The sequence below is a fragment of the Ambystoma mexicanum genome, chromosome 8 (assembly GCF_040938575.1).
Source record: "Ambystoma mexicanum isolate Mex_15411 chromosome 8, UKY_AmexF1_1, whole genome shotgun sequence".
Lineage (NCBI taxonomy): Eukaryota > Metazoa > Chordata > Amphibia > Caudata > Ambystomatidae > Ambystoma > Ambystoma mexicanum.
Window position 1 is genome coordinate 473675272 of NC_090929.1, and position 19879 is coordinate 473695150.

The window sequence follows — 19879 nt, forward strand, 5'->3', positions numbered from 1 at the left end:
GGTCTACAATCACAAGTATTCAAATAGACTCTTATACTCAAGGTTTCTTGGTAAAACACTTATTAATTTATTACAGTCAGTTAGAAAACATTCACTAAAAGGAGGCAATCAATATCACACAAAAAATATTCTACAGTACTTCACACTACCCGGTTCTGAGGCATTTAAACTACTTTGAAGGAGGAGCAAAATGGCATTCAGAGCATTTGAAGTAGAATAAAAAAGGCACAAGTTAATAAAACTAATAGTACAGTTATTCTTAAACAGTGCAAATAGTTTGAGTTCACCAGAGGAATTGGTCCAATGCAATAGGTGGGCCAAAGTCAATGGGCTAGAATCTTGTATTAGTAAAAACGTTTCTGGTAGTTAAATGGAAAAGTCTTTGCCACGGTTCTCAGAAGTAGTTAATAGAAGAAAGATTCATATGTCGGGTCACAAGTTGACTAGGCCTGCAAGTTGCCAAAGTTTCACGCACTTTTGCAGTGAGAGGTGAGTTCTCTCGGTCGGGTTTTCACAGTACCTTATGTTGAAGAAAAAGATGCAGCTGAAGACTTGTTCCTGGCAGTTCCCGCAGATATAGCTGTCCTGAACCTCAGTTGTGGGGACAAGAGGGAGGATGTCGGGGGACTCCTGCACTGCACAGGGACTGGTCACTAAGCTGGCAAACTGCCAAATCTTCAATTCCGGTAGCTGTAGTCAAGCAAACAAACTGTTGTCCTTCTCCCTGGCTATTCGGTTTCCTGCAGCACTCTGAGGAAAATACAACCAGCTCCGAGAATGGTATCCAGGTGGCTTACGAGTTGATTGGTCCTACCAACTCAAAGGAAGAAGTCGTCCTTGAAGGGCTTCAATGTCGAGAAGAACCTCGGAGAAGCAGAACCTGCAAGGAGACAAAAGGAACTTCATTAGCAGCAGCATCTTACCTGCAGTCTTCATCTTTAAACACTCGCAGCTACTGAGAACAGCTTCCTCGTATCTGCACGCCTCCCGGACAGAATGACCTGAAAGAGGAAGATAGAGGCAACATTAAAGAAAGCTGTAGAGACATTTACAAATTACGAACTGCTCAAAAGGCTTACCTGGCTGGTCGCCTCTCGGCTGGCACCACTCCGGACATTCCACTTGCGCTGAAGAACACCGCGACCTACAAGGAAGGAAAACACAGGTTAGCAAAGGCAAGACTTTGCAGCGGTGCGCATAGCGCTTACTTACCGCATCATAGCGCTCTTAATGCGGAATCATTTACCAGCAGGGCTCAACCAAGCCAGTTCGCCGCACTGAAGCTCCACATACCTAAGGGAGAAGAAGGAGACATTTTAAACAAAGAAAGGCATGCAGGATAGCAACAAAACTAAAGAACAGCAATAAGACCTACCTGAACAATATCAAACGGGCAGGCGTCAGTGAAGTAACTGGACCGCATTCGCCCATGAAAGACTACCCTGCAAAGAAGGCAGGACGGAGAGCACGCCTAATTCTACCACAAGGTGAGAAGAGGGCGTCAGAGGGACTGAAAGCATACAGGGGTGGAGGGAGGATACTTACCCCAGTCGGTCAGTCTTGGACACAGTCCTCCTGTATTTTCAGGCATAACCTTCCCCGCAGACCACATCAGGGCAAAGCCGAGAAGCATGCCAGCGAGTAACCCGGCTGGGTGGCGTCCCTATGGATACCAGGTGAGCTGAACAGTGAAACACATGAAAAGATGATGCCTATGGAGTGGTCTAACACTCCATAATCAAAGAACACAAGAGTAAAACGCACATCAAAATACGAGAGAGTGGGGGAAAAAAGGCTCACACTCCAGGTAATAAAAAATTAAGTCCTCAAAATGGGCGTCTCTAAGGTGAAGGGAATTAGCACATTGATGAGAATTCTCCCTAACAATGCTGAGAAGAAGTTAACAATCCTCAAGGATGTAGGCCATATGTAAACTAAAAGAAGGGAAGCTTTCAAGCAGGGTGTTCTATGGTACTGCTCAAGCTTCAAACATAAGCTAATAGGCTCGGCCACCTAAAAAGTCCACTGATGAGCGAGAGAAAGTCTGTTGATCTGTGACACCAATGGAGAGAGCATGCGAGACATTGGCAACTAAAAAAGGAGGCAAGCAGAGAGGGGAGATGTAGCGGAGAGCCCAGAGGAGTCGAGAGGTAGACCCAAATGTGCCAAAATAAAAGGCAGAGAGAATCAAAAGAATGCTGCATTCTGGAAAGTCGAGTCCCAAAACATTTATTGAATGAGAAGGGGATTGCAAGTACTAAGTAACAAGGCTGATTTCTGGGAAGAGAAGTGCAAAAGTGTTAAAAGCAAAATAAAGTGCATTATGTATCCTTAAAGAGAAACACTGTTCAGACAATTGAAAAAAAGCTACTGCAAGTGTTTAGTGAATGACAAGAGAATACATAAGGAGAAACCTAGTCTGAGCACAGAAAAGGGAAAGTTATTTTTAAAGGCAAGTAAAATCTTGTTGGAATTTTAAACTAGATAATCTTACTCGGTAAAACCACCAAGATGACCCCAACCTGAGGAATAACATATTGAGGAGTGTTCTGGGATTAAGCTATTAAGTGAAAGATCAGTAAGCAAGAAGTAATTCCCAACGACAGTATATTAAGGGACGATCTGGAGGAATCTCCTGATCCTTGTGTTAACGTCTCCAGTTCTACACCCTGATCTAAGCACACTGTATTTCTGTCACCCTAAAGCTCCTCTGGAGAAAGTTGCCTTAGCCGCTCAATCAGAATACCCTAGCTGTGCTATAGAAACTTGGTAAGTACAACACAGGAACACATGGCATTTACCCAGTTGCTTTAGCCAAGCTAGGGCTATGATCCAGCAGGTAAGGAAACCTTCTCCAGAGGAGATTTAGGGTGCTCACACAAGATTACAGTACTACATGTACTTGGTCTAATGTTGAAGTTAGGCAAGAACTCGGGTACACTTAGCAGGTATATATACACCTTTACAAGTATGATGTGTTTGAAGAGCAATCCCCTGGTGCAGTGGAGTCACCAAGGTGACCATAAAAGGAGTCCAAGTGAAAAATGTCCCAGCCTATTTACTATCGGCATGCTCCTGACCGGTTTCCTCACAATGGCAATTATTTCTCATGGAAAATAAAACCTGCTGCTGTTCTATTATGCAAAATACTATTTCATGATGCTGCAGTCATCCAATGTTAGATATAAGCCAGTGGGAACCTTGCGGTAAGACTGTTTCCATGGGTTCCCGGCCCTCCAGAAATATGAAATATCCTGTTACCGGATGGTAACGGTTTGGGGTTCATTGGATTCTGATAGCAGTTCCAGGGACGTTAAGGGTTTTGAGACACTGCAGGAAGCTGAGGGCCACCAAAGGTGAAAGGAAAAGAAAAAAGAAAGTCTACTGCTGCTGAGATTTGTTGCGAGTGGGTTTGGAATAACCATTCAAGCGGAATAACTGTGCACCGATTGTAAAGAGGTAGCAGCAGATTTGCAGATAGACCTTACACAAGAAATGATTTGGAGACCAAATGTTGCACAGATGTGATAAAGTACCATTGTAACCAGAGATCTGCTGTTCTGCTCTGCTGACAGTGATCTGTCTGAGTCCTTGTCTCCCTCTGTTTTCATGTAGGGTTACACAGTGCAGGCTCCCAGGAAATCAGGGAGCTATCTCAGGGCCACAAGATCATGGGCAAAAAAAGCACAAACACCGAGTCGTTGTCCAATTTCAGAGGTTCGTATCTGCAGACATCAATAGGTTTGGTCTATGAAGAGCTGAAAATCAAGCAGATTTGCACAGTGTTAGGGGGAATTCTCATAAATGTGCCAGTTCCTTCCACCTTAGAGCCCTTCAACTATTTTGCTAAACTTTGGGACTTTGAACTTCTCAAATCAATGCGTTTTCTGTTTTTATATTTCTTTTTGGTTATGGGGTATAACCAATGCCATAGGCATCATCTTTTTTATTTGTACCACACAGCACCCTCAGTGCAGTGACCCAGGGAAGCCTTTCAGGCTTTCCCAAGGTTTAACTACCTTCTCTGGGATAAACTACTGTTTCCCCAGAGTAAGGAAAGTGAAATTGACTTTACTAATCTCTTAAATTCCTAGACCCAGCACAACCCATCTTACAATAGAGTGCTGGAGGGGTTACTTAGTATCCCCCATGTCTAAAAACTCATGTAACAGTCAAATGTTACCCTTTCCTCTCAGAATGCCTGGTGGCAGTGGTTTTACAACGAACTACCATGATTTTTCCTGACCGTGAACTATTCGTAGCTCCGGTAACGTTAAATCGCGGGAGCCATGTTTTTCAGGATGGCGTGTGAGCCACCTTTGTTTAAACAGGTCCCAGTCTTCTCTTTTATCATTTCTTTGTGGAAAGGTCCTTCTAGAGTTTTTCTCTGCACGTCAAACCAGGTTTGGTCTCTTTATTCATTCGCCTTTGGCAGGGCTTCTGGAGTGAAACCCGCCTCTAGAGCCTGAGTGTCTGGGGTGGGCAGGAAGTGAGGGAGGTGCCCGACACTCCCTGTGCTTAGTCTCCTAGGAGACCCTCATGCACTCTTTGGTGATTGGCTGGCTGACTGTCGGGCAACGGCAGTCATCCTGCTGGGTGAGTGACAGCTTGGCTGGAATGAATGGGAGAGAACTGAATAAAAGGCGAGTCTCTTGGCTTGGAAGGCAGAGTCAACCACTGAATGAAGGAACTGAAGAAGAGTTTGAAGAGGACGGCTGCTGCAACTCCTGGACTGTTGGTTTTACCGGTGAAGCCCTGTTGCAGGTCTGAATCACCAAAGTTTGCATCGACAGAGAAGCCCTGCAAAGGACGACTTCTCCCTTGGAGTTGGTGGGACCAATCAACCCCAAAGTAAGCCACCTCTATACCCATCTCGGAGCTGGCTGAATTTCCTAAGAGTTGCTGCAGGAAACCTTAGGACCAGGGAGAGGGACACCAGCTTGTGTGCGTTACTTACAGCCACCGGAATTGAAGTTTGTCAGTTGCAAGCTTTTTGACCAGTTCAAGTGTAGTGCAGGAGTCCCCCACAACTTAGGCATAGGAACAGCGAGATCTGCAGGAACTGCCAGGAACAGAAGTCATCAGCTGCATCTTTTTCTTCATTGTAAGGTACTGTGAAACAAGACAGTAGTTCACCCTTGCGATGAAAGTAGTTGAAACTTTTGCAACTCGCATGCCTAATCAGATTGTGACCCAACATATGATTCTCCTTTTTCCAACTACTTCCCAGAACTTGTGCAGAGACTTTTCCGTTTAACTACCAGACCCGCTTTATCCTACCCAAGACTTTAGCCAATTGACTTTGGCCTAGCCTATTGAATTGAATTGAATTGACTCTTCTGGTGAACTCAAAGTATTTGCACTGTCTAAGAATATTTGTAGCCTTTCATGTTCTAATAATCTTTGCCTTTTACTTCTCTTGAAAAGTGTTCAGAAATAGTATTGAAGTATATTTGTGTGTTATTATATATTTGCCTCCTTCTAATGAATGTTTTATAACTGACAGACAAATAAATTAATAAGTATTTATCAAAGAAATCTTGAGTGCAAGAGTTTATTTGAACTCCTGTGATTGTAGACCTCTGTGTAACATCATTACTGCTCACATTCCCTTCTTGAGATAAGCCTGGCTGCTCAGCTCTGCTACCAAAACTGTGTAGTACAGACTTCTACCAAAGGTTGGTTTGCTTACACCTGTAGTCATAGTTGTGTCTAGTGTTCCCAGAGGGTACTGCATACAACCTTGCCTAACACACAGTTCTTTAGTTAAGGTTTCTTCAGGGATTCATCCCAGCGTTCAAAAACATAACAGTGCAGGATTGTTCTTCAGGACAAATCAGCAATGGGGTTGGGGCTGGGAGCTTAGACATCTGCCTCCGATCCTTGGGATACACCAGTTCAAACATTTTGGCAGCACCCCAACCACTGATATTTAGAACTTGGCTGGGTGAAAAGGTCACCGGTGCTTAGTCTGTAAGGCAGAGATATGAGATCTTGGCTGCATGGCCATAAGGTGTTGGGCACACTCAACCCTGTGTCTATGTAGAGCGAAGCAAACGCAATAACAATAATAGTATGTTCTGTTCAAGATGCAACTCCAAACTTTGATGGCTTGTGCAAAAATGTTAATGTTTCTCAATACCCACGTGCTTCGCTCAGAGCCTGCAAAATAAATCATACTTGTGCGTAAATTATGCTACAAGCAGTTACATTGTAAATTGGAATCTGACAGCGGATGTGCGGTTCTACAACCATGTAAAAGTAGCAGCTCTTAGGCGTTTACTGCGCTATGGCCGGTACAGGGGGCCAGCGATGAGCACCCGAGTCTAGCGCATATATTTAATTCGCCATGATGGGGTGAAGGGTTCTGTTTCCAGAAGCGATACACGCATTTCAAACCAGATGCTCACAGCAGTTCTCCCACATGGGCCCGGGCAAAATAAACTGCTCAGATGTTAAACTGCATAAGATGTTCGACTCTGCCAAATAGGTGTCTATTTAACACCAATGAAAAGTGATTCCAAGTAAAGTCCCACACTTCCAAATGCTAACTACAATGGCAACCTCACATATGTTGTTTTTATGTTCAGCATGTGCATTTTTTTAAATTTACTTTTGCATATCGGAAATATGGATTCTAGGTCAAGACCCGAGGGGCCCATTATGCTTCTCTTTCTTTAATTTCAAATTAACCTATAGAAGCTCAGCAGCAAGATTTTAGCACATGAAATGTACTAACATGAATAACTTGGATGGCTGAAATACCACAACAAGGCATAAAATAGGTGGTGTTGCATAGCAATTTCCTATGCAATTCTGTAGGCTTGCTAATCAAATGGACACTTGTGTAGCAAAGTTAGTTATTTAATTTTCCCTCTTCAATGAAAGCTCAGCTTGCCCTGCATTCCTCTCTTACCACTGGTGCTCTCTTCACCCTCTTTTCTCTGTTCACTTCAAGTGCTAATGAAGAGAAAGTGCAGCAGTAATTGTCTCCTCCACTCTTGAGGGCCAAAGGCATGTGTGGGAGTGCTAGGCAGGAATTTCTTTTTCAAATAATTGCAATCCAGAAGTAATCAGAATGATACTTTTATTAAGCTTTCTATATCATGTCTGGCAAAAAGATGTATGTATCAACTTTATATATTTTTTCAAAGATAGTCATGCAATTCCATTCCTAAAATGTAAGTTGTTACATAATGCATAATTACAGTATTGATACTGTAAAACACTGCATAATCTCCATGATTTACAGTAATGTTTACGTTAGTGTATCTAAAGGTCATGGTGCCAACTAGATTTCATTTTGTTGGGAAAGATGCATCATATTGACGAGTGAACACTTAAAACTGCACATGATCACATTATCAAATGCTTTTGATGACAAACCTTGTTCTGTAACCTGCAGGTTGCATACATCTTGAAACTGGTGCTCAACCCATGAGCGAACCCATACTCCTGGACATTCTATATTATCACCCTGTTGCTTTATACCAGGTACCATGAAAGTGAGATGACCACAAACAATATTCCACCTAGTTTGCCCAGTTCTCTGCCTGCTATGCAATCCACTCTGCTTTGTCTCTTTCTTGCTTCTTACATAATGAATACTCATAGCGAACTAGATGCTTATGCAAAGTAGTGATCAGTAGTTCCATCCAGTCTGTACATCTACAGATCTACTGCAATACCAAACACTGTAGTTGGCCTCCAGAGCTCGCTTTGCTTTATGCTTACGATTATATTATTTTATTACCACCTGGGGGAGACAACTGGCCAAACTGTTTTCAGAGCCTTTTTTATCCTATCTATGTGTGTCCATTCATGCAGCTAACTTTTTACATTTTACAGACTCTCATATATAGCTCGCAAAGTCTTTTCGCCCACTTGCATAGTCGTGTAGATGTTATGAAGGTCGAGTAGCATTTACAAGACAAGTATGAAACTGTTATTTAGCATTTACTTTGCAGTAAATATCAAATAAAAGATTCACTGTGCATATCTGGCCTCTGGGGGCAGCAGTGTGCCAAACACAAAGTGGGTTTGTAGTAACATGCATCATTTGACAGAAATCGCATTTTAGATTTGTTGTCCTCTATTCCTATGGGCCGAATGTATTTCTCTAAACTAAGCTACCCAACCCGCAAGTCTAGCTGAAATTTAAAGAATTTGCAAGGCCCAACTCCTCTCAATGTCGTCTTATTTCAGCGGTACGCATAACTGCTGTATTGTTGCTCATTTCATGTCTTGGGTATAAATAACGTCTTGTAACATTAACAATATTAGTACCAAATTGATAATCAAATGGGTCTGTTTGCTAATCAAAAAACATTTAATTAGCAAACTCTGGTAACCAATTTTTGAAAACTAATTTATGCCTTGCACAATCAAAAAAGTTCTGAAAAACCTTTTCCAAACAGTAATATACTCCTTATAGAACTCAGTTTCCCATGAGTATTTGAAACTGTCAATACACTAGCCATTCAATATGTGACCTTAATAGCCAATGTGGTGCACACATCCCCTTCCCACTAGTAGTAATCCTTGGAGCACTTCCTCTTGCTTTGCTGCTCACATCAAGAGTCTCTCTCTTTCTTTCTTTCCTTCCTTCCTTCCTTCCTTCCTTCTTTCTTTCCTACATTGTCATGATTTAGTATCCTTAGAGGAGTGTTAACGGATAATATGGTTTCCGATCCGACGGTCGCTAAACTCAGTCAGCCTTATTGCAGGTTCGCTGTGCCCCATTTCGGGATCGTAGCATTTGTCTCTGCAGCTCTCATCATTGTTGCAGCAAGACCATTGTGTCTCCAGTTCCTCCGGTACCCTCATACTCATCCTAGTGCCGGAGCCCGGGACTGACACAGCTGCAACCTGCCATCTTCCGGTGATAGTTGCACGCATTAGCGTGGTTAGCAGGATTTTTGTCCCTCAGCCGCGGGACCCCTCTTCCCCATGCCCCCCCCGGCATCTGCATCAGGCGTCAGTGTCAGGAAGGGCCGTGTGCTGCACTTAGTCAACATCTGAGCGTTTCAGACTCACCTCAGAGCACATCCTTGCGTGGTTCCTTTACTCAGCTCCTGCTTGCTGACGTGTTTCCCTCATTTAAAGAGGACCAAAGTTCGCCGAAAGGTACCGCAGGGAAGGAGGTTTCTTCATTTCGCGGTTTCTTTTTTTATTCCCGGGAGAAAAAAGAAAAAAGACACACACACCTCCTCCCCCGCACTCCTCTACTGGTAGGCGGTGTTACTGCTCCATGCGACCAGGAGTGGTCAGAGGATGAGGAGGAATATCAGGAACAATGTGGCTTTAGCAGATAGCTTTAAGAGAGTACTTGGCTCTTCTGTGGAAACTAACAAAGAAAGCGGTGACAGATGTGCTAGTCCTGATACAATTGTGTCTTATGGACATGAAAGCGCACCTCAGGGGAGTACCCGCTCAGGTGAAGGAGAGAACTCCAAGGAAGGAGCGCTCCTGAAAGGTGAAATACACTGGGTAGAAAGAGGAAGGACTCTTTGAACCACCCATCCCCCGCCCCACCAAGAGCCTGACAGAGCCAACCTCGACCTCAGCCACAACCGCCATTACAGATGCCTTCTCAAGGCTCAAGAAAGCCTTTCTACATAGGAAGGAGACCCCTTCCGTACCAAGATCCTCTAACCCGGAGGAGGAAAACACAGGTTGCAGACCCTCTAGCCTGGAGGAATGTCAACAGGGCACAGATGATGATCAAGACGATGATCAGACTCCTCAATCAACTGAGGACAAGGATGAAAACAATACAGGGTCAAAGCCCAGCACATCCGGGAATGCGGCAGATCCCATTCCTAAACGACAGTCTAGCGAGAAACCTGCTCTAAAAGGAATGTTCGTCCCAGAGGACCTAATTCACCCCAGATCGTCTGACTGGGTTGCTTCATCCAGAGCTATGCATTACATAAAGGATAGGCACCACCGGCCCCTAGATAAAGAGGTACGGACCAAGCTAAGAGCGGAAGGTAGCTCTCGCTCCAGAGCTTGACACTAAAATGATTACCGTCCTTGGCAAAAACAGCAAGGATCCTCCGAAAGGGATCAACAGGGTGGGAAGTCCAGCCAGGACAAGGTCCTGGACATTACTAGTCCTCTTGCAAAGATTATGGACCTCTCAGAAGAAGCCTTATACACAGGGAAACGCATTGATCCAGTCACTCTGTGAGGGTGGTCCCAATGAGCCCTCTGCTGGCTCGCCAACGCAAATTTATTTCAACCGAACGCAGGAAAGGCATTCTTATGAAAATAGATCCTAAGCTAGGAGAGCTTGCACTGCTGCCCAAGAGTTGCTATTTGGCGACCCCTTTGTCAGGGAGATGTCGAAATTTGTGGGTACCCTCACCGCTCTCGACAAGGCACAAGCTTCGATAAAAGGTATTTTCGGCAACGTTTTTTTCCACGGTCCGGACGAGGAAGGGGCCGCTCCTCGGTATTCCCTGGACAGAAGGTCCCATCAATCAGAAGACCAACACTCCTATTGGCAGGACAGAGCGGACACCTTCTTCCCCTCCAGAGAAAGAAGCCGCAGCTGAAGAAGGGCAACAAGGCATCCAGCACAGCAAACTCCAGGTGTCAACCAAACATCAGCGGCGTTGCAAGTGCCAATAGGAGGCAGGATAGCGCTATTTGTGCAAACGTGGGACTCCTTATTAGGAGATGCCTGGGTCAGAGACACCGCCAGACATTTTGCTCAACCTTTTCAAGCGCGTTGCCCAGCGCAGATAATAATGTCACACTGAGACGCGCTAGCCCTAGACTACGAGGTTCGCAGCATACACCTCAAGGGCGCCACACGTCCATGCACAGACCATAGCAGATTCTTCAGCCCAGCCTTCCTGCCTGGTGCGCAGAAGCAAAAGGTCAGTCGGTAATAAATCTCAGGATACGACTTTATTCTCTACCGTCACTTCAAAGAGGAGGGAATACAGCAGTCCCTGTTCATCAGAGTCATGTGAGGTACTTGAGGTTCACATTGAGGGGTTAGGACAGGTAATGCACAAGCTTGCCCTTCCAGCACAGGGAGAGGGGAGTAAGACTCATCGTATATCTCAACATCAACCTCATGGACAGACCGAGGAACTGGCAAGATATCAGGCTCAAATTGCCATAGATTTGTTCCACGATCGGGATTTCTCATCAACTGGGAAAAGTCTGTCCCAACGCCCTCGAAGAGCGTGGAATTCTTGGGATTCGAAGTGGACACCCAGAACTGCCAGCTCAGTCTACTGACGTCCAAGATACACTCTACTCGTCGCGAGATTGGCAGGCTCCGGCAGAAAGACACCATCTTGCTGCAGGAGCTAGCGAGAGTGGTCAGTCTGCTATCATCATCCATACATGCCATCTTTCCCGGGTTGCTGCATTACAGCGAACTGCAGAGGCTAAAAGGGCAGCATCTGCGACGCTACCTCCCTTACTCGCAGTGTCTAGCCCTCTCACCCAACCCAAGAACGGAGCTCGGCTAGTGGCTCAAACATATGGAAGCCTCCAACGGCAGAGCAATCTTCGATCGACTCCCGACAGTGATAGAATCAGACACAAGCCGTTCAGGATGGAGAGTGAGATGCAGTTCAGTAGCCACAGGGGTGGGGGGGGGTGAGGGGGGTGGTCACTCTAGGAGCAGGAGATGCACATCAACTGCCTGGAGCTTCACGCGGGCTCCTTCACGGGGCGATCCTTCGACAGAGGCAAAGTGAGTTGCTGTAGATTATTCAAGATGGACCACATCTCTGCTGTGAGATAGATACATCTGGGTGGCTCCAGATTGAAACTCCTGGCAGAGCTTCTGGCACTTCTGCCTAAAACACCGGATACCCGTGACAGTGGAATATCTTCCCGAGCTGAGGAACGAAGTGACGGATTGGCACTCTCGCCACTCGTCAGACTACATTGTCTGGAGGCTCGCCAGAGATCATCTTGCGCCTTTAACAAATATGGTGCCCTCTCTCCGGGGACCTATATGGCTTCTCACATCGACGCTCAGTTGCCAGAGTTTTTCAGCTGGAGGCCAGACCCAGCAGCCGAAGTGGACTGGGGAGGTGTGGGCGGGGGGGTAATCTCTTACACCTTTCCCCCCTTCACTATGCCAGCGAGGACCCGGGCAAGGCCCAGCAGGAGCAAACCTAAGCTAGTCCTCGTAGCCCCAGTTGAACCTCAAACCTGGTATCCAGTTATTTTGGAACTTTCTTCAGATTTTCCAGTCCTACTACCCCAATCTCAGGATCTGCTGTCGGGTCTGAAAGGAGAAAGCCATCCACTCCTCCTTTGCAGGCCCTTGACCCTAGCAGCCCGGAGGATTGAGGGCGAGATGGAGTGTGCGGGCATTTCACACAAGGCAGTTGCCTCATTGAGGAGAGCTGGCCTCACGCGACTTCCAAGAGATACGCGAAGTGGGCGCATAGGCACGCTGGTGGTTGGAGCGGAGCCTCCATCCAATTCCAGCGCCTGTAGAAGAGATTTTACATTTTCTCGCTAGACTCGTGGAACGCGATCTGGCTGACAGAACAGTGAATGCCTTAATGAATGCTCTTAGATTTTGGCCGGGCACGACCTCGTGGAGGGGTTGCCAGCAGGCAAGCATCATCTGGTATGCAGGATGCTTAAAACGATGTCTGTTTAACGGTACCACCTCCAGCCCGCTACAACAAGTTGCGGGACGTAAATACCATACTTATCCTTTCTCTTTCCTGGCCACATAACGAGGAATCATCTCACACAGCTCTCTCAGGCAAGCGGACTACCCTACTATGCCTAGTATATTGCAGAAGGGTTTCGGAGTCAGAGCCCTCAACTTGGCAGGCAGGACTTTCTCCCCGGATGGAATAGTTTTTCACGTGTCCAGAAAAACTAAATGCCACAAGAGTGATTTCATGCCTGGCCTTAAGCAACCAAAACTATGTCTAGTGAAATGCCTAAAGTCACTCAGGGCCAGCAGTACAGGTCAGCTACGGATAGCACTCGCAAACCACACAAATCAAGCATGAACACATTAATTTTAGATAGTTAATTGCAGGGAGGGCATTTTGCCTATTTTACAGAATGGGTATATCAGAAAATCCATTTATTATGTTCAGTAAGGTACACGCAAGATAGTTTGGACATTGGAAGTTGTAGCACATTTGAACATTTTTGGGCAAAATTTCATACAATTGCGCCCACTTCATAGAGGATTGAGAGCAACATGAGTAGCATGCCCTTCAAGCTGGGAGATATGTTTCACTAAAAGCAATTTTATATGCACTTTTTCTATAGAATCTAATATGACCCTGATGAAGAGTGACCCATCACTCGAAACACGTTGGGCCCTCTCTGCATCATCATCACAAATTAATAAAAAAAGATTCTTGTGATCAATAACTGGTATATTGTCATTCTTAAACTTATGTTTGACTAAATGTTTTTTGGTAAAAAAATCTATTGAATAGCATATGATCATGTTTTGAACTTTAATTGTTAGCCTGGTTATCCAGACAACTGATAGTGTGCAGAGGACGCAAGTTCCCTAATTGGGAACTTTTTTCTTGTTTATGTTTGCAGTACAGCATAGATGTCAAAGCTGTCTTTCTCTCCTATGCACCTCAAATCACACTTAGATTTTGTTTGAAATACACAAACACACATTTATACATAAGACATAACGAATATGGAGTGCTTAGTGTTCATACCATTATTTAGTAAAACCAGAATCCTCAATTAATCTAATGCCTCTGAGCTTTAAGCGGAGGTAGTCAGGTAATTGGAGGGTCAATAGTGGGAAAATAGCAAATTCAGTGTCGATGTACTTTTCTGAAGGTTAATGTGCAATGTGTTCTTTGCAGGTTCTCCAGAGTTCCGAGAGTTAAGGAGATCGGAGGAATCCTGACAGTTTGTTATTTTCTGCACTTCCCCTTTTCCCCCGTTCTGGTCAATCGAGCAGTTGTACATCAGTTGCTGGGAGGACTGGTTTGGAGAACTGGGTGGGCTATATATATTCTGCTCCTGAAGGAACAACGGTGTTGGGACCCGATAGCGGTTATCTGAAAAAATAAACCCACTTGTCATTTGGGATAAATCTTCCTCCTCCCTCAGCTTCCATAACCCATACCTCCCAACTTCTGGTCCTATCAGCAGCTAATGAGCGTCTTGGTGGGAGGTGAAGGGAGAGAGCTAGCTAATTTGTATAGTGGGAATTATAACAATATGTAGAGGTCATCAGCCCTATATCTTGGCAATTTCCAATCTAAGAAGGGACTTGCTTGCTGATCTTTCTTTGACTCTTGGGACCTTTCCTTGGACTTTTGATTGTTCCCTTGACTTTCCCACTCCATTGCTGGGCATTAAACATTGTGTGGGAGCCAGAGACTGGGAAATCTAGAATCTAGCTGGGCCTGCCATTTGAGGAGCCAGAGAAAGTCTGGTGCTACCCTTGACCGAAGCCTGTGACCAGATCTGTGCTGTCCTCAGAGGAGCCCTGCGGTTTCCCTGGATGCCCCATAACCAAGGCCTCCCATGTAAGTAGACTAACCCAAATGCCAACAGAAGTGTGGGGGGGGGGATCTGCCAGCCTTAATTTTGCATTGCGGGTAGGAGGTGAAACTGGAGAGATCCATGGCACATTTTATTAAATCTAACTCAAATAAATGCCACTATACAAAAAAATCACCTTATACATTTAAATTGAATTGTGCTGGGAACTGCCTGCTGGGAGCTGTGTAGATCCTTAGCGCATTGAATTAAAGTTAAATCAATTCCATATAAAATATCACGGGATGAGTGTTGAGTTCAAAACTAACTAACTTCATGCCCAGTGTTAGAGCAGTTATAGACAAAGTGATTGGGTGACGCTCCCTTTCTGAAACCAGTCTTCTGTACAGAAGGGGGGGGTGGCCATGATCCCAAAATAAGGAACCCTAAAACGCTGCCATTCAAGTGAATGAAAAGTGTGCAAAAAGAAATGTCCCATTCATTTACTGATTTTCGCAAAGCCCTGCATTTCATGCAAATAAAAAGCCCCAAACTATTTTCCCATTGAGTTCATTTCCTGACTTTGCCTTTCAATTAAAAAAACACAAAAATGATTTCTCATTTTGTATTCGTCAAACCCTGCCTTTTAATAAAAAGCCAAAACGGTGTTGGTACTGTCTTCCGACTCCCTGTACCTTGCCTTCTAATTAAGCGGTCATTATAGCTGATGCCTGTGGGTGGGGATTGCTGGAAGAGAAGAGCATTGTGATAACCCAAGCAATCACTGGGGTTTGTTAGGATTTCTTGCACATTAACAATCAGGAAATTCAATGTGTGTGTTTAATGTACAGTCTCTAAATTTTACCTGTGTGTTGTAGTATCAATAAGTTCATTAGAAATACAAGTCCGTCAACTGGCGCAAGTAATTTGTAATTGCGACGTGTTGTGCCACAGCGTTGGTGGCTGAGATTTTGGTTGCCATTATTCTTTGTCAAACCTTAAATCAATATATATTCTTACTATACACCGGCCTGGTTCCTAGCTCATTGGTGGTACAGAGGGTATTTGTTACGGTGGTGCGAGACAGGTTGGAGGTCTCACTAAATTTGAATATGTATGAGCGCTTTGGGTGCGTCCCACCTTGCTGGGGGGTTGGGAGGGGAACTCCCCGAGTTGAGAGTGACCGCCTAATAAATCGCAACAAGACTGATACTAAATACTTGCAACCGAAAGGAGTTCTGTCATCAAATGCCAATGCAGAGGTGTGCACAAAACCTGAAGTTGACAGCCTCCAATACAGATAAGACCAATTCCCCACTCAGCCTTCTAGATTCAATGAGTGCCATTGGGGTGGGTTGCACTCTATAATTGGGCTATGACAATATAAAATGGAAAACCATTGTGATGCAGTGGTCTAGCGTTCCAGTTCTGCAATTCAGAGTCAGCAATGCACATTTTCCACCAGGGCATGGGGCTGCAGCTTTTGGCTCTTCAGATGCTTTCGACTACAACCCCAATCAGTTCTAGTAACATAGTCAATGGTGAGGATCATGGAATTTGTATCCCAAAAGATCTGGAGAGACAAAGCCTGTAGACCACTGCACTAGGGATATATTAACGCTATTCCTGCAAACAAGCCAACACCAGTTATTTCATCTGGAAATACATTTCAGTAAATCCATCTTTCGGTCATTGAAATACCACACAGTATGGGTTTGAGATCAATTTCATAATGATGGTGGTCATTTATATACAAATACATATTCACCCTTTTCTGTGAAGCTATTTATCCTGAACTGCAGAATCACCCAAAAAATATGCAGACCTAATGATTTTGTTTTTGAAGGTGAAAAGTCTACTTTGAAGGAAGCCACTTTGTGTTTGAGATGAAATACAAAGACTCTAGAAGGGAGCATAAAAGCCAGGGCACAAGACCCAATTAAGAGGTGCAACCAACACAAAACAAGGCCTCCAGGTTTATTAAATAAAAGAAATACAAACTGCTGAACTCTGGTGGGTCAGAAAGAAGATCCTTACCTTGTGTTACATTTAAATCTTCCATTAGGCGTAATCATATAAATACTAGGAGGTTTAAAAGGAAATTCACGCGGGAAAATTAACTTTCCATGATAGTAGCCACCTAGTGTTGTAAAACAAAAAGAAACGGTTCATTATTTTACATGAGCAGAAAGACAAATTAACTTAATAAAATAAAATGGTCCCACAGATAATCAAATGTGCACAGTTTCTGCTCCTACTGTAAAACCAAGTCCAAGGAATCCTCTCGGGGATAATCCAAATGGATTGAAAGGAGGGAGGGTTGTAACGCACTTTGACCTTTGTAGTATCAGTCTTTTGCAGCAGTCTCAAAGCAATGTCCATGCACAACTTTACTGAATTGCATGGCACTTACCAACTAGGACAGGGCGCTTCTAGAAAGTCCCCATCACTGATGTGGCTAAAATACTCGAAGAGGGTCTACTTGTATTTGCACTGGTTTGTTTGGGTGTATATGGAAATAAGTATTAATTATAACAAAAGGACAGTCTGTGAACTGCAAGCACTTAGAAATTGTCCTGTGTGCAATGAATACTGTTTTTGGCGCACAAGCAAACCTTGCTCCATTATTAAAAAGTAAACTCGCCTGCCCAATGCTCAGCAATCTTCCATCAATTCACCACCTTCCTTTATCAGGCAAAAGAGAATCACTGGGTAGATATGGACAGAGTGTGAAGATTAAGACACACAGATTTTAAGAGCATGGCAAACTGGGCAGAATGTGTAAGGGAGCTTGGACCACAGGAACCGTGAGAGAAACTTTGGTGAAATAGGCAAAGTACGAGAAGTTTGGAGTACATGGATGGAGTGTGAATAGAGCTGGGATCATGGAAAGATTATGAGAAGCTTAAGGAGTCCATAAAAAAAAGACAACATGGACTTTGTTACGAACTGGTTAGAGCTGGAGAGTGTGAGGAGCTTATGGTACAAGGTCACTGTACGAAGTTTGGGGAACATGGAGAGACAATACAAGAAGTTTGCAAGATTGCCAGTATTTGCCAATCTCTTAACACTTGTTAATTTTTTGCACACATTAGCTGATCGCTTAGGGAGCTTGAAGAGGAAACGTGTTAGTTGCACATTAATTAACAGAGGTTTGTCGTGCATAGCGGGAAGAGTTGGAGTAACAAACAGACAGACTGGCTGGGGCCCTCCAACAGACAGGGCTACTGACTTGTGGAACATGGCCAGGTAGGGCTGGTGCTTCCGGAGAGGGGCCAAGTAACAAGCATCTTCCTGGACCCAGAAGCTACCACGACAACTTGTCCGTAAAACGCAAGAGGCTTGAAGGTATTCAGTTCACAGTTTGTACTATTCTTTTGGTTGAAACTATGTTACATGTTTGTATGTTTACCCTTGCAGCATACAGATTCTTCCCCAACAGTTTTATAAGAAGCATATACAATGGTTAAAAGCACAAACAACGTGATATGAAAAGCGTTGAAGTAAGTTTTCAGAAAAGGCATCTCATTAAAAAAGCTGACCACCAGCTGGCCGCACTTTTATTGTCTTATTTATTTTACTGTTTTCCTATATACTGCACTTCCACCTCCCCTTTCGCCCCACACTTTTCCCCTTCCCCCCTCCCCTGCACTTGCTCCATCTCAATGTCACCTGGCCTAGTGGGATCGTTGTTTTTGTCTTCCCTCTGTTTCCCCTCCCTTGCGTCGTTGCGCCTTGAAAACGTATGTGTAGGTGGGTTATAAATGTCATATCATGAAAAGCTGTTTTTCCAAAATTCAAAAGGCATACGATTTTGGCATTTTACAGTGTCCTTCATGGGTTATCTTTACATGGCTGAGAGATCATTTCTGCTAAGCTGCAGACATTTCAAAGAAACTTGCATGTCATTTTGCAGCCTCAGACACATGCAACAGTGTATGGTAAAGACATTATCTTACCTTCATAGGGTGTCATTTCAGGACCCCACACAACGTAGTGCCTGAAGAAGAAAGGAAAATAAAAAACATGAAGTGAGTTGCATGGCTTCAGATCTAAAACACTTTGTTTAAGGAAAATCAGATGCTAAACCTCTTTCTATATGTCACAATAAAATCTTATAGAGGGTGATTTGTTTTCTTTTGAATCTGGAAGCAAGCAAATATAACCCCTGTGAAGAATATAGACTAAAACAACATATGCCTGCGTGATGTTACAGTTACAACTTAAAACGACCAGGCAACTCTGAAGACCTGTGAACGTATACAAGTAACCCAGAAAAAGCGTGTGCTGGGATAGCTAATGAAAAATGTAAGCATAGTTCCCAGAAATCTAGGACCTGTGAGAAAACTCAAGCGATGAACTGCCTGCTGCAGAGGCTGTGCGTAACATTCAGAACATGGCTCCCAATACTTATAATAGCTCCCTTATGCTATTTTCAAGTCCTCACTGTACGTGGCACTGCAAGGTTGGGCAGGTTTTTGAGTTTACTGTAAGGTGATACGAGATTTTGCTGCAGAGTCGGTTAGTAGGGGAGAAGAGATTAGACAAACAAGGGGGACACACATCAGGTGCAAGTGACATGTGGGTTCCAGATATAATTTCACGTGGTGCCTTTCATTGGGATGTAATTGGCGCAAGTAGTGTATAGTTGAGGGTTTGATGCTGCCGATAGCAGAATAGTCAGGCTCTTAGTTATGTTAAGTAAAAGTGGTCTTCTGTGCAGAAGTGTTTGGGCAGAGGCTTCGAGTACGGTTGAGAGGAAAGAGGAGGAGGATCGTCCATGCAGTTTATATTTGAAACGTGGTGCCATTTCTAATGCATCATCGATGGATCAAAGTGCTCTTACTGGTCGGTAGTGGGTGAATTCCCTGGGTTGAGTTTAATTCCTGTTTGTAGTCCTCCAAGCAATCACATGTGCAATACCTATGCGGTTATTGTAGACATGTGTGAGCCCGTAAATGATCTCAATGTAGCAAGCACGGCCAGAGACTGCTAGTAGCGTGGTCATGTAGAAGAGTATAGGCGTGGACTAGATCCAGCCAGTACACTGCACGTACAGAAAAGGAATGCTTTGTTTCAGTCCTCTAAAGGATGAGGTGATCCATGGAACAAAGTTACTTACCTGTAACTGTTGTCCTCCAGCATGGATTCACATGCTCATGAATATTCCCCGTCAGGCTGGGAATCCTCAGTAACAGAAAGAAAATAATTTTCAGTTTCATTTCTGAACTGAATTTCTCCTAACAACCAATCACTGAGCTCTGGGTCATACTGCCTCTAGCCAATGACTGCCCTATACCCACGCCCCTCCTCTGGCAGCCATCTTCAGATTTGGTAGCACGTAAAGTGACAGTAGGACCAAGAGAAGAGCCGCAGGGAGGTAGGCGGGAGGGTTTGCATGTGAATCCAT

General features: G+C 44.4%; 2 protein-coding genes across 2 annotated transcripts in view; one reads left to right on the forward strand and one right to left on the reverse strand.

The window, feature by feature from the left end:
- Positions 1–19879, reverse strand: part of UBE2J2 (ubiquitin conjugating enzyme E2 J2) — a 283129-nt gene that overhangs the window by 199915 nt on the left and 63335 nt on the right. Inside the window, exons 3-4 of the mRNA XM_069610097.1 lie at positions 18429–18469; positions 16507–16609 (exon numbers count right to left, since the gene is read on the reverse strand). Of these exons, the coding sequence (XP_069466198.1) occupies positions 16507–16609; positions 18429–18469 (144 nt within the window). The remainder of the gene's footprint in view (positions 1–16506; positions 16610–18428; positions 18470–19879) is intronic.
- SCNN1D (sodium channel epithelial 1 subunit delta) overlaps positions 17059–19879 on the forward strand; it is a 280184-nt gene continuing 277363 nt past the window's right edge. The window contains exon 1 of the mRNA XM_069610096.1: positions 17059–17817. The gene's annotated coding sequence lies outside the window, so the exon portion shown is untranslated. The remainder of the gene's footprint in view (positions 17818–19879) is intronic.